The sequence below is a fragment of the Cibotium barometz genome, chromosome 24 (assembly GCF_041138505.1).
Source record: "Cibotium barometz isolate CiBa-2024 chromosome 24, ASM4113850v1, whole genome shotgun sequence".
Taxonomy (NCBI): Eukaryota; Viridiplantae; Streptophyta; class Polypodiopsida; order Cyatheales; family Cibotiaceae; genus Cibotium; species Cibotium barometz.
The window spans coordinates 4,554,159-4,574,203 of NC_141069.1; the positions used below are offsets into that span (position 1 = coordinate 4,554,159).

Genomic DNA, 20,045 nt, shown 5'->3' on the forward strand with positions numbered 1-20,045 from the left:
CTGAAAAACTGCTAAATTTGGCCAAAAAAGTTTTTCATGCACCTTAAAGTACACTTCTAAGAGCTAATAGATCCCAACAGTCCGAAAAAATGCTTATTGCAGTTGAAAAGTTACCAAATTAGAATTCTTGTATATTCACAATGTGTACAACACCAAGACAATGATGGATCCATGCTATCTCTTTGAAAACTGCTAAATATAGCATGAGACGGATTTGGCGCGTACCTGGTAGTACGAGAAAAGAGCACCGGCCAAAATTGTCCCTTTGGACTCAAATTTGGTGTGAAGATAGGGCATTGCACAAATATGGATATCTTATTCTTACTTTCTTGGAACAGATTCCATGAAACCTAATTACGATCTTTAGATCTCTTGACTTAACTTAGTGGCTCGAGGTGATAAATCGCAGGTATCATTCAAACCGTAGATAGGTCGTAAATACTCGGACTGGGACCAAACTTGGTAGAATCCAAGCCCCTATTGTCAACAACATTGAGTAAAAGTCAGAAATCAATTTGGATTCATGGTGTGGGAGTTAGAGCCAAGCGTGGATTCCCCAAGCTCCCACTTTGGTAGGTGACCTTTTGGACAGGGTCACATTCACAGACTATAACTCTTGACTCCGATCTCTGATTAGGGAGATTAAATAGTCAAAAGTTATCTACAAAAAATAAAGAATCCAAATCTGTAATTATTGTGCAAAACTGGGTTCTCTGCCATACGTTATCATAGTTCAGGGATCTATAATTTTTTGACCTTACAGTTCAGATAGGATCAACTTGGTCGGGCCGTACCTCTTGACTCCGAACTCCAATTGGGGAGTTCAAATAGTCAAAAGTTATATAAAGAAAATAAGGATTCCAATTATGGAAATACTGTGACAAAACTAGGTCCTATGCCAAAAGTTATTGCAGTTCAGGAAACTGTAGTTTTTTCGATCTATTCTTAAGCACTTTCCCAAGTTTGATTGATTCCTTTGTTATTTGGTTGATTGTTCAGCCCTTAAGTAAGCTTAGACATGTTAGTCAGAGAGATAGGAGCGCCTACAAACAACCTTTGTTCAATCTGTAAAGCCTGCAAAAAGTGGCTACCAATTCCCTCAACATCTCATGGAATGGGAAAAGATCAATTAGATATAACCCAAAATCCTAAATCCATTCCAGAGAAGCCCCAAATATAATTAAGTTGAGTTAATCTCAATTAAGGTTTTAATCCACCTATTAATTACCTCAAAAATTAAAGAATCATTAAATGTAGGTTTGAGGTATAAAATAACTCAATTTAGGTGCCCTGATTCCAAATCCAAGCTTGGATTTTGAGTTAGAGTCTTATTTTTTGGGTTATTCAAAGATTAAGCTCACTAATCACTCTAGAGTAATTAGTGAAAAATTAATCTTATGCAAAAATGCATGAAATGCAAGTTTAAATGCATCTAATATGCTTGGAATGCATAGTTAATGATTAATATATGGATAAATTAGATAATTTCTAAGCAAGTCATCCAATTTTGGGCTACTATTAGACCCTCTGCAACAAAAGGCTCTAAACCGAAAAAATCAAAAAATCAAAATTTTATCCAAATTATTACAAATGTTGAATTAAAAACTATGAAAATATTAATCTAATCATTAATATAATTATTAGAAAGCATTATAGAAGCCTAAAACCTAATTTAGAAGAATTAAAGGCCTTTGGAATGGGCCTGAAAAAGCAAAAACGAATCTAGCTTCTCCTAAGCATAAAACTTGCTTTCGGGTTCCCAAAAAGCAAGTACATTTCTTGTCACTCACCAAAGGATGAATGGAGCCATGTTAACCACATTTCCAATGATAGTTAACTGGGTAATTGGCTTAAGCAGGCCCACCAACATATTTTTCAAAGGCAGTCTAAGCAAAGCAAGTGGTCGTCATTTATCAAGTTATTTCAAAAGGGTCACTTGTAATTTTTGAACCGCCCAAGCGGGTTCTTTAGCACTTTATGTAACATTTTACAGATTTTTTCCACTCAAATGAGTGCATCATAATGTAAACAAGGGATGTCCGAGCTAAGTGTAATGCCGGCACTACATACACATGTACACTAGTAGGTGTAGAGACACATAGTTCTCATTTTTACATAATGGTCGCCCATATTTGGGTGCCCGGTCACTTATAAGTTTTATCTAAATAACAATGTAAGGAATGAGAGCACACACTTCCCTTGTGCAATCTTAGAGCTTTTATGTGCCTCTTGTTCTCTTATTCTCTTGCTAGTGTGTGTGTGAGAGAGAGTGTGTGTTTGAGTGTGCTTGTAGGATATTGAGTTGCACCACCATGGCTATGGAGCTGTGAGAGGACTTGTCCAAGAAACCTTGCAACAGTGTTGGTGATAAACATTGGGAAGAGAGAAAGGATTGGCCTCTGCTCAAGAGGTTGTAGGGCCTTGGGAAGCTCAAGACAGGCTTGTTTTGCATCCTCCACAACTTGTAGGTGAGTCTCTTTCTTTCTCTTTTGCTGAGCCTTCATGGGAGTTGTGTTTTGCAGAGAGTAGGCTAAGACAAGCTTAACATTGGCGCCGCTATCGGGGAGGCAAGCCAAGTTTCAGTTCTTTTTTCTCTTCCATTGCTCTCTCTCTTGTATTTCTTCTATCTTTTTAACAATGTGTGCATAACAGTGGGGTTAAGTGAAGGAGAAGGAGAAGGAAAGGGTGTGGGAGTCGTTTCTATTAAAAAAATAAAAACTTGACTAATAATGTGCTTGTTGCGGCTCAATTGGTGGATCATTTGACATGAAGCTTGGGATGTAGATAGATCATAGCATTGCTAAACATCCCCTAAGAGAGTAGACCAATTGTGAGCAGAGAGGGAGAATGGACAAGAAAAAGAAAATCGCCATTTTCACTTGTTGCACTTGATTGGGATAAATTCGAGATGAATCGTTAGAGGTGTGGCTTAGCAATAGCATGAACAATGTGCTCCTAAAAGGGTTTGGCCAATGGTAGAGAGAATAGAGAGTAATCAACTCTGCAAATTTGGGCCACAAGAGATAAGAAGATGACAAGATGGGATTAGTGGAGCTAATGGAATATTAGTGCTAATATAAGTTGAGATTAATGCAATGGAGGGTTAGAGAAGCTCATGGGGTGAGAAGAAGCTTTGATACCATGTTAAAATCCATGGTACCTTCACTACTAAAAGTGGATTAAGCTAATCACATGCTAATGATGATGAGTAATTACACTAAGCTAAGGTGGATGGTCTCTAATTACACCCATGATGATGTGTATGTGCAATAGACTCATATCAATTAGGTTCCAAGATAGATTAGCTTGGACTCATAGAGAGACTTGAGATATGTGCAAGTACTTATAATTTTTATTGCTTGAAAATGACCCCTTTATACGGGTAGAGTACATCTTTGATTGTTCCATGCACGTGGGATAATCTAGTTTACCATATGGCTCACTTGCTCACTCCCTACCTCTACATGTGGTCTATGGCACCACACTTCTCAACACATTTAACATGCATCATCATAGTGCAAAAAAAACCTACATCGACATCAAATATAACAACCATGGGTAGTTCCTTAACATAATCTACATGCCTAGCTTAGCTCAACAGCCTGTACATTTTAGTGCTTTCAAAATTTTGGTATGCAGTAATAACAAGAGATACATTGTAATATTTATGAACATTGCCATTTGTCTAAAAGGTGTGTTGCATGATTGCGTACAAGTTTTAGTTCACATTAGCTAAGATTAAGTGACAACTAGTTGCTTTATGCAAATAGTAGGACTATATTTATGCTTTGTCCTCCCATGTGTGAATCCAAAGGGCCAAGTATAAAGATAACTTGTAGCCTAAAACACTCATATTGTCATATGTTGTTGTGCTCTCACCCCCTTCTCTCATTCTTCTCCTTGTGCTCATGCATACACGTGTGTATTGTAGCTTAGAGAATGTGTGTGTGTGTGTGTGTGTGTGTGTGTGTGTGTGAAGGAGTGATCAGTGAGACCGTGACGATGCAAGCACGACAAGGTAACACGGTGGCGATGAGGAGTGTAGTGGCAGCACATAACTCTTCTATGCCCCCCCCCAGGATTATCTAGGATTATCCAATGGTGATAGTAAATGAGGTAAGTAACACACTTTGTTGCTAAGTTTTTCTTCCATTTTGGGTTTTGGGATTTTTAGCCTTGAGTGCCTCAAGATTTTGAAAAGTCTGCAAAAGCACACTCAACCTTTGAGTATCGCTCGTTTGTGGGCTTGGAAAGAGGGTCATATTATTGACACCATTTCTAGGGAAGAACTGATTTAAAAGATCCATGCCCCCTTTGCGCAACGAATTCGGGGGTGCTAGCAGAGCGGAAGTAGCACTTCTTGCGCCCGCAGGGCAAAGCCTCTCACTCGAGGCCTCGCCCACGGATATCCAGACAAGAGACTAATCCCTCGGTTCTTCCAAAACCGAACCCGGAAAAACTTCCCTCGCCCAGAAAGCACGGGCGATTCTTCCATGATATTTTTATTCTAATGTAGTCAAGAGCCTTAACTAACCAAACTAATCTCACCGAACCCGTAAGTCATATGGTTAGATCAAGGAAGAAACTTGCACTTGGATCATAGAGACCAACGCTTTTTTCCTTATCGAGAGGCACAGTCGTTGATTCTTTTCCATAGAACAAGACTATCCAGGATTTACTTCATCTATCGTACCATAACAGAATTAAGTCTCATTTTAGGGATCCATTAGTCCAGCCTAACCCCATCCAATCCCATGGATTAGCCAACTGCCCAACCACTGTAGTGATAGGATCCATTTAGCCAACTCCCCAACCACTGTAGTGATAGGATCCATTTAAGAATTTGCTTATGTTTTGTCCCGGGTACCAAGGAAAAGAGTTCCCAGGCCCCCTAGCCGGCGCTTCAAGCAAACTTCAAGATAGTCACACCACTTACACACCCAATATGAAATTGCCTATTTCACAGATTCAGCTATCTTTAAAACAATCTTTTAATGAAACCATAGTATCACTGATCATAATCCTCCGAAATATCCGATTGAATTCTAATTTCTAATCATTCCTTCATCGGTGTACCTATGGCATCATTGGCAACCAGAACGCTCACCACCTGTCCACTCTCAGGGGCCTTTTCAATAGTTCTTAGCTCATAGTACCCGGCAATATAATCACATCAGAAAATCTAGATGGACTCTCTATTGAAGATCAACAAGATCAACCAACAGATCCATATAAAAGAGCCATGGACTCATCCGTGATGAGGACCAACAAGGACAATCAACCAGATCCATGCCCGAGTTCAGAAAACAACTCTAACACCTTGTTCCATTTTCTTCCTCGACATACATGTGGATATCTTCAGCGACCCAGAGCCCGAGCATTGTATCATCAGCACCCTCTAGGCTCCTTTGCATGTCACCTAACGCTTCACTCATAGGCCGCTTCCTTGGTCCCTCATCCACCGTACCAGAAGCTCACCATTTAAATCGAACCAAGGCTGGTCAAGACCTCGGTCGACCTTGCTACTATGCGAGACGTCCTCCATTGACTCTCCGTCAACTGTTACAACTTTATCACTTAGATCTCCACACGACCTCATCCACAAGATGGTCAATAATGCTCAAAATTCCACTTTTGATAAATACTCATAATTTGAATTATGCTAAAAATTTCTCTTTTTCCATTTAATTTCTTGGATCTCAAATATCATGGGAATTCCTCTTTTTGCATTTAAATGATTGAATTCCAAATGTCATGGGAATTCCTCTTTTATCATAAAATAAATTTATCTAAAATTTCTCTTTTCTTTAATAAAAATATCCATTACTTCAAATATGCCAAGAATTCCACTTTTACCATTTAAATGATTGAATTCCAATTATCATGGGAATTCCTCTTTTATCATTTAAATTTTCTCATGCATAAAATAAATTTATTTAAAATTTCTCTTTAAATTAAATATTCATTATTTTAATATACCAAAATTTCTCTTTTTCCATTTAATTACATGGATCTCTATTATCATGGGAATTTCTCTTTTTGCATAAAAATAAAAATACCAAAAATTTCTATTTTCTTTATTTAATTATTTATGCATAAATACTAAAAATTAGTTTCCTATGAATTTGATGAAAATCATTCTTTTAGCATAGGATGTCCAATCCTAGAATATGGTAGGAAGTCCTCTTTTCACATTATGCATAAAAATGAGCTATGTATTAATTTCTAAAAATTTTACCATAGCTTCGTTGCTGCTGCTACTATTACTGATAATTTTTAATATTTCTAGAAGGAATAAGACTTTGTAATACAATTATGATAGAGTACTATCCTTAGACTTAAATCCAATTTATGAAATTAAATCATAAGTTTACCATAATTTTACTAGCATAAAAGCATAAAAAAGCTATTTTCTTAACTTCTAGCTTAACAAGCTTAGAGATTAGTTTTGAATTAAGAATTTATCAATGAGAAGCATTCATTTGCTAAAGAATTAGTCATAGGAATGACTATTCTTTTGGGGAGAGAGAGATATACATAAAAAAACATCCTAATTAAGCATAAAAACTAACTTTTTTGTGATTAATCATTATAATTCTTATAGAAAGCTTGATTTGCATTGAAAACAAGCTTGAGAGGGATTGAGAAGTGAAATCTTTTGAGAATATTAATGAAACCCATGAAATTACTTCTTACCTCTTGATTTGGCTTGCTTCTTTATCTTAGAAGGAAGCCCCCAACCAATCAATTGGTTTAGTATGTTGAGAAGAAAGCTCCAAGGATTGTTGAAGAGAGAGAGAAGCTCCAATCTCTCCAAAAGTAGAGGATTTTAAAGTATTTTAATGTAATACTGGCATGGTATAGTTTACAGATTTTTTTACAAAAGACTAAGGATCTATTTATAGGTGAGGGAGGCCACTAACCAAGTCCAACTGGGTTCTAGAATTTTCCAGGTTCAGTTTGGCTGAATTTGGACAAGATTGGGACCAGTTTGGCTCCCTTTTGATTTGGTTTGATCCAGGAGAGAGGAGAGAGTAAAATATCACAATTTTTTTGAATTGAAAACTCATCCACATGTGTGAATTAGGCGCCTATCTTAAGAGTCCCCCTCTCCTTACCAAGGTGTCAAAAATGTATCATTATTCTAAAATTTCTCATTTTTTTAGTAATATCTCATAGTTTTTAATTAATAAACCTTGTACTCAGTCAACTCTTCATCTTATAGCATTTACTCATTTTCGGGTATTTTCTTTTATTCTTTGGATTTATCTCATCCCAACACTTGGATTAATCCTATTGGTCCATAGGAACCTTAATTGGACCATAGTCCAGAAATTTTTGAAAATCTAGACCCTTAGGCTAAGGTCCCTTATATCATTATTAATTGATTCCTAATGCACATTGGAAAGTTCATTTTGAACTTCTGTTTCAAGGGAAACCATTTTAGACACTAGGAGGATTTTTATATCTAAAGATATCTCAATTTTAGATTATCTCTCTCTAGACATTTTCTCTCTCTAGACCAAAACAGGGTAAAACAAGATCTTTCTTCTATTTCAGAGAGGGGAATAATTACAAGAACACAAGCGAAGGTTCTTACACCTTTATACCTCAAAATCTCGAGGGAGGAATCTTACAGGAATGCCTTAAAGCGCTGCTTGTCATTGATTTTTTTCATTCAATTGTTTGAGTTATGGAAGGGTGAAGTTATATATGGTTAGGAAAACGATTGAATTTGCCTTAATTTTATTGTTCCAAATTGTCATTAGCATCAATTTAATTTCAATTCTTGTTGTTTTTTTAATTTCATTTCAATGCCTGTTGTTTGTTCAAGAAATAGGTGGTGAAGATACTATGCATCATATTATGTATGTTAGTAAGGTGCCATTGTGTATGTAGGATAGAAAAATGAAGTACCTGGCTGATATTAATGCATCATGTTCCAAACATTACAACATGTGTGATTATGGACGTTGACATTTGGAAAAAGCATATTAGTCATGTCAAAATTTAGTAGTAGCTAAAGAAAAAAAACCAAAGCATAGTTACAGGTTTACCAAAGTTCAAAGTGGATAGAATGCACAGAGTATGTGAAGTATGCCAATTGGGAAAACAATCCAAGTATTCATTTCTACATGATAGGAATGTCAGTCAAAGACCTTTAGATGTGGTGCATTCTCATGGTTGGGGACCAACAGAGACACCACCAATTAAAGGATGCCACTATTATGTCTCTTTCATCGATGATCATACTAGGAAAGTGGGAGGATACTTCATGAAAGAGAAAACTGAAGTGTTTATGCACTTTCAAAGCTTCAAGGCTCTGGTTGAGAAAGACAAAGGCATTCACATAAAATGTCTCAAATTGGATGGTGGGGGAGAATATTTCTCCAATGAATTCAGTGATTATCTAAGAGAACATGGGATAAAGAGGTAGTTCACATGTAGATCCATCCCACAATAAAATGGCTTCAAGAAAGAAAGAACTAGCATATTACAAAAGTGTTCAATAATGAGAAAGGAATTCCTCATTATTTTTGGGTGAAGCAGTAGGCATCCGCCGTGGTTTATATTACGAACAAAACCCGAACTATAGTAGTTTATGCAATGACACCTGAATAGAGGTTTATTGGTAGAAAACTAGATTTCAACACTTGAAAGTGTTTGGATAGATTGTTTTTGTACATGTATCAGATGAGAGAAGATAATTGGATCCCAAGGCTTTAAAAAATGTATCATTATTGGATAATCCCTTGAGCGGAAAGGTCATAGATGCCATAACCCCACTTCTTATAAGATGCGAGTGAGCAAGGATGTTGTTTTTGTTGATGAAATGAAAAGCTGGTATGATTGATGTAAAAAACAATGTGGCTACATTGAATAGAGAGCATAAATCACGTGTGCATAGTGGACCTAGAGACTCCTTTACCCTGGGTCTATTGTTAGACCTTGGCTAGGAAGGATGAGATTAAATGCCATGAATTTGGACACATCATTTGGTGATACTACATGTGCTAAAAATTCAGCAAATTCACATGTATCAATCACGCAAGGGAAAAGAGGTGGGTTAGCCTTTCATAATAATTATACCTGATGTTTCAATAGCTAATTCATTTTTTGATGTGAAGAGTGGTTTAGAACAACAGAGCCTTAATGAGGATTTTAGGATTTTGGTTATTGTCAGGCTAGCCAAAGATATGCTAAAAACACCTGCTAGTGGTCCAGGTGTATGTGGTCTACGACGACGAGGGTCAAATATCTAGTGGACAAGTTGAAATATGATGAAATATGATGGGTATATAACCCCTTCTACGACGAGGGTCAAATATCTAGTGGACAAGTTGAAATATGATGGGTATATAACCCCATCATTATGCTTATATGGTCAAAGAAATATAAGAGATAGAGCCCACATGTTTTGAGGAGGCACTTGGATATAAGCATTGGGAAGATGCCATGGATGAAGAGATGGTATGGTTACATTTGATGTAAATGAGACATGGGAGTTGGTGATTATGTCAAGTGTTTCCAAAATGAATAAATGTTAGTTGACTTACTTTTGTGAAAAATAATGTCAATGTCTAAGGAGAAAAAGGCAATTGGATGGGTCTATAAAGTAAAGTAGAATTTAGATGGGTCTATGAGCATATACAAGGCAAGATTAATAGCCAAGGATACACCTATGCCATTGATTATGAGGAGACTTTCAATCTAGTTGATAGGATGGCAATTGTGAGAGCAGTAGTATCTAGATAACATGCACAACATTCAAGGCTCTCCAAAAAGTGCACTACTGTACAAAGCATATGGTACATGTGGAGACATGGAGTGGTAAGAACATCCAATGTCTCCCTCCTAGAAAAGCCAATCCCACATAGTTCATGCACCTGTCATACATTACACATGTTTATTGTTTAAATCTTCTATCAACTTAGAACATATATTACACATAAGAGACACATTCAAATTCTTGCCTGTCTATCTTCACAATAACATTTTTTGTAGCACAATGTTCAGTTGGTGCAAGCACCATCATTTCCACACTAGGTGTGGCCTTGGATTGTTTGGTCCAAATTTGACATAGATCTGATTCTATCAACTAGCTCCTCATCAATGCACATATGGCCTCTTGTATCTTGGTCTAGGCTATGGTTGTCCATTTTCAATTGTGGTGCTATATGGCAGTAGTCCTAATTGAGTACTACCTAGGACTGTGGTGTGCATATGGCCTCTTGTAGAGCTTGGTCTAGGCTATTGTTGTTGTAGCTAGTGAGAGATTTTACGAGTCTTAAACGTTGCATGCTTCTCGGGGTGTTGGAGTATTGAACCTTTATTTCCTCATCATCTAGCCGGGATGTAGTGAAATTCCTCTTACACTTTTCAAGACTAAATGATCATTTCGAATGGACGATGCATCCTCCCTCCTTTCGTATCCGCTCTTGATACTCACCGCCGGCCCGCCCCTTCCACCCACCATAGTGCTCCCGCATCCATTACTTCACCTCAGTGCTCTCCTGCCCGCGTAGCATTATGAGACGGTTAAGAATAGCAATGGCGACGGTGTAGCAAGGGAAAGCTAAATAAAAAAGGGCTATAGGAATATGAAGGACTCCCTTCATTGAAAAAGAAAGTGTCAATTGTCTATTCTTTAGGCGCTCAACCATGGACACGTATTGGAAACTACTGAGCTAGAGTACGATAGGGGCAGAGGGAATTTTCGGTGGAGCGACGCCAAGGTAACATTCTACCGTTGGGCTCCCTTTAATTATAATGGAAAGAATAAAAGAGAAAAAAAGGAGAGAGGGGGAAGAAGAAAAATAGAATAAGGGAAGAATATTTCATACTATAAAGCATCAAAAAACCTTTGACAAGTGGGTACCTATACCCGAAACCATCACATGTGGGTAGGTAGAGAATACCTAGGGGCAAAATTTTGAATTAGAGATTTGGTAACATTAAAAAAAAGTCTATAAATCCTCACTATCTTTTGGCAGATTTAAAGTCCGTCCCCACCATTAACCACTCGAGCATGAACCCACAGATTGGATCCACGACGAATAAGTGAGACTTGATTTATCGATACTTTCATATTGTACGCTGATATGTCTTGAAGTGATGCAATGACGAACATCATAAAGTCTTCCTGGTTCCACTCGGAGTTGTTTCTCACCGACGTCAATTATTGCATATGTATTCCCTATAAACCGCTTCCCATACTCCTTATAGAAGAAATACTTATTCTTCCTTGATTTTACTTTTTTTTTTAAGTAGAAAGACTCATATAGGAAATGATCCATTTTCAATTGTGGTGCTATGTGGTAGTTGTACTATCTAACTACTACCTAGGACTGTTGTTCTATCTAAGTGCTATATATTTTAGTACTATTCAATAGCATTTTGGGGCTATATTATAGTAGTACTATCTAAGTACTATTTAGTACTTTTGATTAACACTTTGGAGATGTGGCTTGAGTACTTTCGAGTACTACTATTTAGTATTATCTTTATCTTATTTTAGTACTATTTAGTAGCACTCTAGTGTTGTGGCCTAACTAAATGGCAGTTGCACTATTTAGTACTATGTTAGTACCATTTAGTGTAGCTTGGTGTTGTAGCCTAACAATATGGTAGTAGTATTATCTTAGTCTTATTTTAGTACTATTGAGTATAGCACTCTATTGCTATAGTCTAACTAATTGGTACTAGTACTATTTAGTACTATCTGAGTACTATTTAGTACTATAGGTTAGCAGTTTGGTGTTGTAGCCTAACAATTTGGCAATAGTACTATGTGAGTAATAAATAGTAGTAGCTAACAATTTATACTATGCATCCCTTTGTGTTGTGATTTCTTTCAAGAGTTAGAGATGTTTAATGTTTGGGATTTATACGATTTGGTGGTAAATTTTACAAGTGCACCACTCTCTAAGGAGAACCCTAAAAGTATTATAAGGAAATGTGCATTATATGAAAATTCAAATCTGATGACTCCATGTGGTCCTTTGGTTATGGTGGCTAATTTTGAGAAAGAATTGCATGAGGCAACACTTGCATCATGTGGAAAATCCAATAAGAACAAGGCTGATGAGAAGGAACTCAATGAGAAAGGAGGCCAAGGAGAAGGACACACCAACAAACAAGGGCAATAGGTACAATGAGGATGAGATGCTGGAGAGGGTAAAGAGGAAGCAAGATAAGGAAACAAAGATATATCCTATTTGTAGGCCTCCCAGACTTGGGGACTAACCTGTTGCTATTGAAGGTACTGATTTCCTAAAACCCATGCTTTCTTATTTAGAAGAATTGTAATGAAGTGGTATATGGCTTGACCTATTTTTGTTTTCTTAAATAGATAAAACTCTATTCAAGAAAAAAAGGAGTTATTGGCTATAAAGAAGAATGATACAATATGAAGCAACAAGCAGTGTCAAAGAAGAGCAATGTTGTCCAATAGCTGTACAAGAGCAAGAACACAAGGAAGAAGAAGGATAGTGTTAAATATCCGGCAGGTTCCAAGCAAGGAATGTCATTATCCCTACATAAGTGCATTACATGTGGAAGATCAATGGTGTATCCTTAGAAGGAAATGTATGACACATGTTTTACTGAATGCACAGTTTCCTTTATAGTGGACCATTGTGAAGGTACAATCCATTCGGAGAGCTAGAGAAGTTGGAGGATCATACATGTGACTTTGAGTACCTTGCTGGACAAAAAGAAGATAGTAACCTCAACAGTTCAGCGACATTAGATACTGATAATGAACAATTCCAAATTTTACTAGATGTTGTTGTAAGTGGGACCATCTATTGTGTAGAGTAGGTACCTAAAGGTATAGTTATATGTGGAAGCATTGAGAGAGAGGACATTGAGATGAACAAGGGTGCTTCAAAAACGAACAAGGATGTTGAAGTTACCAATGATGGAAATATTACAGGTGAATAAATGATCAAGGATGCTGAAGCTACAATTAAATGCAAAGTTACATGTGGAAGCATTAATGATGCCAATATGACAATTACACGTGTGCACAACAAGGGATGAGTACAATTACAATTATAGGTGTTGAAATTACAACTAAAGGCATAGTTACAAGTGTGCCGCACAATGAGGGATAAGTACCGTCACCCCACAACAACTTATCTATTACTAGAGTAAATCTTATTTAAAAAGATAACGTCTTCATACTTTCAATGCATGAGTTCCAAGTCATGGATTGCATAGTTTCCAAGAGAGAGAGTGACTTCGATCCATGGAACATGTTGATTATTGATGACATGCCATTGAAGGTAGCATTGAATCTAGAGTATACTTGTATATCACCTTCCACCTATAAAGGTGATATAAGTGACAATGAGCTCACAAATGTGTTGTTGCTTTACCTCATGGCATTAGGAGACTTCCATGGTATTGTTCGCATCATCACACATCGATGAGGGGCACATTTTTGAACTCTATGCTCGAGAGGCTGGTGTGTCTCTAATTGAATTTTGTAGATCACTAGCTTACTAGAGTACCAGGTTGAGGATCTAAAAGATGATTTTAACAATTTCTTGTAGATCCAATGCTAGTCAACTAGCATTAGAGTTGAGTGAAAGAATACAAGCACTCCCAAAAGAAACAAGCACTCCAATGTTAGCCAACTGGATGGAGTTGAATGAAAGAATACAAGCACTCCCAAAAGAAGCAAAGGATCATTTCATGTCCTCCAACCCTCTGACATAGCCCCATTCCCAATGGCATAGGCCTTGAAGGGAATCCACTCAACTTGGTTATATGATGTAATTCAAGTTGTAACGCTTTAGTGTTTGAAGCCATGGAAATGCTCTCCATGTACTCTCTAATACATCGGACATGATCCCTTGATAATGAATAAAGTCATGTTACTTTTTTAACTCATTGACTATCCCATCTCTCTCTCTCTCTCTCTCTCTCTCTCTCTCTCTCTCTCTCTCTCTCTCTCTCTAATGTCATGCATGCTCCTAAATATGATGTCAATTGAAGCTAGTCTTATTGGTAATTTAATGATAAGTTGATTTATTAATGTGATGGTGCTAGCAACACACTTATTGTTTTCAAAGTCTTGTTATCTTATTGGTAATGTTGATTTATTAACAGGATAATTTTTAATTTATTATCTTATTGTTGGTAATTTAATGACAAGTTAATTTATTAATGTTGTCTTACTGTTAATCACTTGTTTTCAGAGTCTTGTTGTCTTAATGAAAACTTATTGGTAATCACTTGTTAATTTATTAAACTGAATAATTGTTAGGATTTTTTTGGTAACTAGAGACTTGGTGGTCTAGGGAAATTAACAGATAAAAATGGACATTTTTTATTGATTAAAAAAAGTAGTAGATACTACTCTCATTCCATCATCAATGTGTTTACAATAAGTGCGGCAGTTAACCTTGAACCACAATACTTTAGAAGGAAATGATATCCAAGATCCTATTGTGCATCTCTAGGGGGACACAATATATAGTTTTGTGGCCCATCACCTTGTACTTTTCTTGGGATCATTGGAAAATTTATAGCCACCACTACATCAACAGGCACTATAGCAGTTGGTACATCCTTTAGAAGGACTTAACTACATGTGCTAGATGGGAGTTTTGCATAATAAATACTAGCTTCTTCAAAGTCTTATGAACATGCATGAGACAATGTGGTGCACTTGTGCCATGCTCCATCCATGTAAAATGAGCAAAAGAAGGACAAGCTTCTAAACAGAGCGTGCGTAGGATCTTTGCTACTAAAACCCAGGACCACAATGTGTGGAACGAGACCCCTTGATAGTCTGGCATGCCCTGCATTTGTCCAATCAACATCGCCCTTCTTCACCTCCAAAAAATGCCTTTTCTTCACATCATCATCATCTCCCATTTTCCAATTCAACCATTCCACAAAAGTGTGCATTCTGTGGCTTTACTCCATTCAGTCACTCCACAAAAGCATGTGCATTCTGTAGCTTTAGTCCATCTACATCCAACTACTTTACAATAGTCAGCACACACATGCACTGTCATGCTTTCCCTTTCCATGACCACTATCAAAGTAGTTCTACATCATCCGCCGAAGGCTAGTCAGGAAGTAGTACCTAGCAATGCCAAAAAAAAGAGATTGTTATAAATTAAAATATACCTCGAATGTGGCAGTGGAATTATAATGTATTTTAGTGAATTGCGATGTTGTCCCATCTGACCAAACCTAGCGGTGTCTAAAATTCATGCCTTGAGACTCCAACCATTGGTTGTGGAGCAAAAAATAGCACTGCATAAAATGGTGTCATGTGCCTTATCATTAGCTTCTTAGTCTCTCCCATCTTCTTCTAGTAACATATGTGATCCCTAATGGTGGATTAGTCATTGAGCCAATGCATTGATTGGACTTCATTGTACTTTGAATATGTAGTTCTCTGCAAAGTCTACAACCAATGCCACCACATCATCATGAAAAATTTCGATACACTCTTTGAATTCGGAGTGTGCTACTATAGTAACTATGAAAGTTGTGGGCGATAAAAGTCTTGAGGTGCTGTGAGAATTGTGGGATGATGATGGAAGGGGTCTCTCCTTGTATAGAAGTTTTATTCACTTCTTTGTAACACTAATCTGGGTCTCCTCGATTGACATACTCATATGCCTTCCACCTTATTGATGCACCATTTGCATCATTGAGTTTTCATGGGTAAAAAAATGGCCTCGGGGGACAATTATCCCATTTACTAAGCAAACATTCTAGCTTGTGCCATTCGGCGTCCTATTCTGTCGGACATACTACAAAATTCCATAATTCGTTTTTACAGATGGCGTGGGTGCTAGTGTTGGCAACAACACATTTTTCTTGCCTTGTAGGTCTATAGACCACGCATGCACAATCACATGCATCCACATGCAAGGAGACCACATCTAGTCTCATGGAGTTCACAGCTAGTCGAAAAATAAATCCATTCGAGCATAGTACATGCAGCATAACAAGTATTCTTTTCCTTTAATTTTATAATAAAGTATGGCTTAAGGTTTTGAAAGGCGCGAAAGTTGATGACAATTGAGAGATATTATTCTTTGAAATTCATGTAAAACTCTGCCTATACAATCAATCAAGAACAAAGGGTTATCTATATAGATACTGCTTTGAAGAAATGCATAACTAACGATGATAAAAGTGAATAGGTAAAAATTCTCAAGTACAGTATTAATAGTACTAATATTACTGTTTAATACTAATAACCAAAACAACAATAAGGCAAGTAAGTAGAATTTATACTATTGCTATTAATATCATAATTAAGTACTAATAGAATAACTCGACAAATATCATAATTTAGTACTAAAGGTAGTTATTAGTACTATTTTAGTGGAGTGGCATGTGAAACAATAACAAGACAAGTTGTAGTATTAATTATACTATTAGTATTAATAGAATAAATTAGTACTAAGAAACTTATTTAGTAATAATAAATTTATTTAATACTAATAGTATAATGAAGTACTAATTAGGATCGGTCATGTAGTACTATTTAGTATGTGTAAGTGGTGTGGTATATGAAACCACAAGAGTAAAAGTTTTAAGTACTAAATAGTATAATTTTGTACTCTGTAAGTTATATGGCATGTAAGTTTTACATACTAAATGGTACTATATAAGTGGTACATATGTCACATGAGTGATACAACAAAAAAAAGGGTAAGTTTAAGTACTAGTTTAGTACTATTGAGTACTAATTAGTATTATAAGGTATTTTATAAGTGGTTTATAGAATGTTTAAAAAAAAACAAGATAAGTCTAAGTCTATGCTTGAAGATTTTCCGTAGTCAAGAAAAGGGAAAAAAAAGACCCTATAAACAATTGGTGAACAAAACCTGTTTACACATAACTATGCATCCTTATAAGAGTTTGAAGTTCTTAGATAGCTCATCACATGACACAATTATGCATACTTTTAAATTCTTGACAAAGAAATATTAGCTATGTTATTATGGGCATAGACCACTCTTCACATATTATAAGTTTATGATCATATGTAAAGCAAGACGCATGAGGCTTTACTTGATAAAAATCTATGCGAGGGCCACTCTAAAGCATAAGATATAATTCTCATGCAACCAATCAAAGAATCTTGTTCACATTCAAGTGTATGCTCAAACCTTTCATCTTGTTAATAAAATCGTATAACAGTAATGCGTTTGACACAAACTATGATCCCTTAGCTCGACATGTACCTTTTCATCAACTCAATGCAAACAATGACCTTTATTTATCATGAAAAAGTCCAATCAAGGGATGTTATCTTTTGTAAGAGTACGTAAATTGTCACACATATATATATATATATTCACATATATAGAATGTAGGGAGTATGCACATATATCAAATGTTGGAGTATGTAAATATGCACATATGTCAAATGCAAAAGTTAGGAAAAAAAACTTTTATCGCTTGGGTTGGACATGTGCCTTTTCATCAACTTAATGCAAACAATGACCTTAATTATCATGATGAAGTCCTATCAAGGGATTATATGTTTTGAAGGTACATAAATATACAAATATAACGAATGTTATAGAATATAAATAAATACACATCGAATATTCTAGCATGGGATGATTTTTTTACATGTCGCAATGTGTGTGTGCACTAGGATGAAAGGGCATACAAGAAGGTTCCCTACCTCTTATTCACACTTGTTTTGATTTTTTTTCTTACCCTCACTTTCTTAAGCTTTGGAAGAGTTTGTAAACTTACAAGCCTTTGAACTTTCTTAAATTCATAAAGTTCTCATGAACCAATACTCAGAGACATATTGGATTCAATCCTATGGCCTTATATCTCTCATGGACATGCATGTTAATGCATCTATGAATGTTCTCCATTTTAGTGTCTAGGCGAACAATTATGTTGTCAATGCATCTATGTATATGTTCCCTTTTAGTGGCTAGGTGAATAATTATATGTTGAAGCTCACTATTTTGGCTAACTTCCTAGAAATAACAAGCATTCAAACAATATGCATATCCTTTTTAAGTTGTGTTAAAAGCTCAACATTTGAAGCCTAATTTCATACCACATACTTTCTCATTTTTCATCAATTTATCATATATACATATATTAAAATAAATAAACACATATGAACAGCAAGCATTCAAACACAATGCATATGCTTTTTAAGCTATGCTAAAAGCTCAACATTCGAAGACTAATTCTTAACACATACTAAATTCTCATTCTTCATCTATTTATCGTAAAGTATTTTCATATCTTATACCTTCACAACCACCATTCTTCCAACTAATCATTGTACCATCTTTCAGCATATCATTATAATTTGACTCCTACACACCACTAAAAGAAATATGGCTTGTCATTTTTTCAAAACATAGGATACACACTAGATTTAAATATTTAAGCAAGCTTTTAACAAGTTATCATACTACATAAAGAGACATTTTTGTCTTTGTGCTTATGAATAGAAGAGCTAAAGCATCAACTTATTAGTAATAAAGCTAAATAAGGAACTAGATATATATTATTCCCTACAAAATATTAGATAAGGAACTAGATATATATTATTCCCTACAAAAAGCTAAGTTTTCAACTTCGCAGTAGTGAGCCACACTAGTGTGTTCACTTCAAGCTAGCTAGAGTGGAGTTCCTTTGTCACTTTTGTAGATGTATACTTTAAGGGTCAAATTTTCAAGGTCAATCATCTCAAAGATGCAAATATCTCCTTCTTGAAGCTTATGATCAATGCAATGACGTTCCCATCCCTCCTCAAATGTTACTCTTGCATGAGAATAAGACGAGTGAACTATCCACTTTTCTTTTGAGCCATCGACAAGAGAGACAACACATGGGCCCTTGGACAAGTGTTTGGAAAACTCACTTGGAATGTCCTGTATAATGAGGACAAATATATATACGTTGTTAGGACAAGTGAACAAATGAAATAAAAGAAGAGGGTGAAGAAGGACTCTCTAAATAATGAAGAAAGGAGAGAGGCTATACTTACAATGATGAAGGGCTTTCTCACATTGGAGGCCTCTAGCTTAACGTAGCACAGGGGGGGGTGTTGCCTTTTTGAGAAAATGGGTGGTGTTGCTGCCAACTCCAGGCTCTTATAAGCAACGTCTAAGGCGGCGTTCCTCTTATGGGCTCGAGGAGGATAGCTGGAGAGTGGTGGCTTTTCTCTGAAGTTGTAGTATTTTGGTATTTGCATTGATGGGCGCATGCAGGTGGTGGTGGTGGTGGTGGTGGTGGTGGTGGTGGTGGTCCGCCTGATCTGCACTAAGATTCGATGCCGGCTCACTATCTTCATCTTCGCGATATCCCCGACTTGGAGCTTGTAGTAGCGGGCGAACTTTTCCCATCCCCTGCAAATGGAGCTCCTCCTGCTCGTCTTCCCATAATGTTTTAGCCCTACATTCCACACCTGCCCGGCCTCTTCTTCCTCCAACTCAATGTCTCCGCCCACACCCAGATCCAGGCAAGCTTTAGTGACCGCGCTTTGCAACAGCTGCAGCCACACAAAATCAAACACCATGGTAATACTAGCGCAAGATAAAAAGCAAGAGAAATACAAGTGCCAAATGGCAGCCCGAGGGTTTACCAGAGAGGGCCACCTTCCAGCTGCATCTGTTTTGCTTAGCACCTTCTCAAACAAGTAAGGAAACTCTGTCTTCGTCCTGGTAGAAGCTGCAGCAGACGGCTTCTCGACGACCAGTCTAGGTGGTGGGGGCTTCTCAATCAGAGCTAATTGCACCTCAACATCCGCCATGGCCGTCTGCAGCGTGGTTTAATTCAAGAGAAGAAGAAAGTTAACTGTCTCTTGTTGAAAGAGATAAGCACGGGGCTCACCCACCCAGGACATCGGTACTGGACGCCATACGTTGCGTATGATGCCAATGACGCAACGAGACATGACTTCAGTCCCGCTACTACACTACACGCACTGGTGGTGTGTGATGAAGGGTGATCAGGTGGGTCCCCCACCTGGCCTCAAAGCGGACACCTACCCCGTAATGTGCTTACATTATATATTT

General features: G+C 36.9%; 1 protein-coding gene across 1 annotated transcript; it reads right to left on the minus strand.

The window, feature by feature from the left end:
• Positions 1-18,556: 18,556 nt before the first annotated feature.
• LOC147624823 (uncharacterized) lies at positions 18,557-19,840 on the minus strand. Its single transcript, XM_086818868.1, has 3 exons — positions 19,613-19,840; positions 19,016-19,519; positions 18,557-18,899 (listed from the first exon to the last, which is right to left on the minus strand). The coding sequence occupies exons 1-3, from the start codon at positions 19,778-19,780 to the stop codon at positions 18,645-18,647; spliced, it is 927 nt and encodes a 308-aa protein (XP_086674994.1). The 5' UTR covers positions 19,781-19,840; the 3' UTR covers positions 18,557-18,644.
• Positions 19,841-20,045: the final 205 nt, after the last annotated feature.

Bases quoted from the DNA above. Each gene is read 5' to 3' on its own strand.
- LOC147624823 (XM_086818868.1), bottom strand. From the start codon at position 19,780: ATGGCGGATGTTGAGGTGCAATTAGCTCTGATTGAGAAGCCCCCACCA. The intron at 19,520-19,612 runs GTAAACCCTCGG...GTGTGGCTGCAG, and splicing joins CTGGAAGGTGGCCCTCTCTG to CTGTTGCAAAGCGCGGTCAC. The intron at 18,900-19,015 runs GTAAGTATAGCC...CTCATTATACAG, and splicing joins TGAGAAAGCCCTTCATCATT to GACATTCCAAGTGAGTTTTC.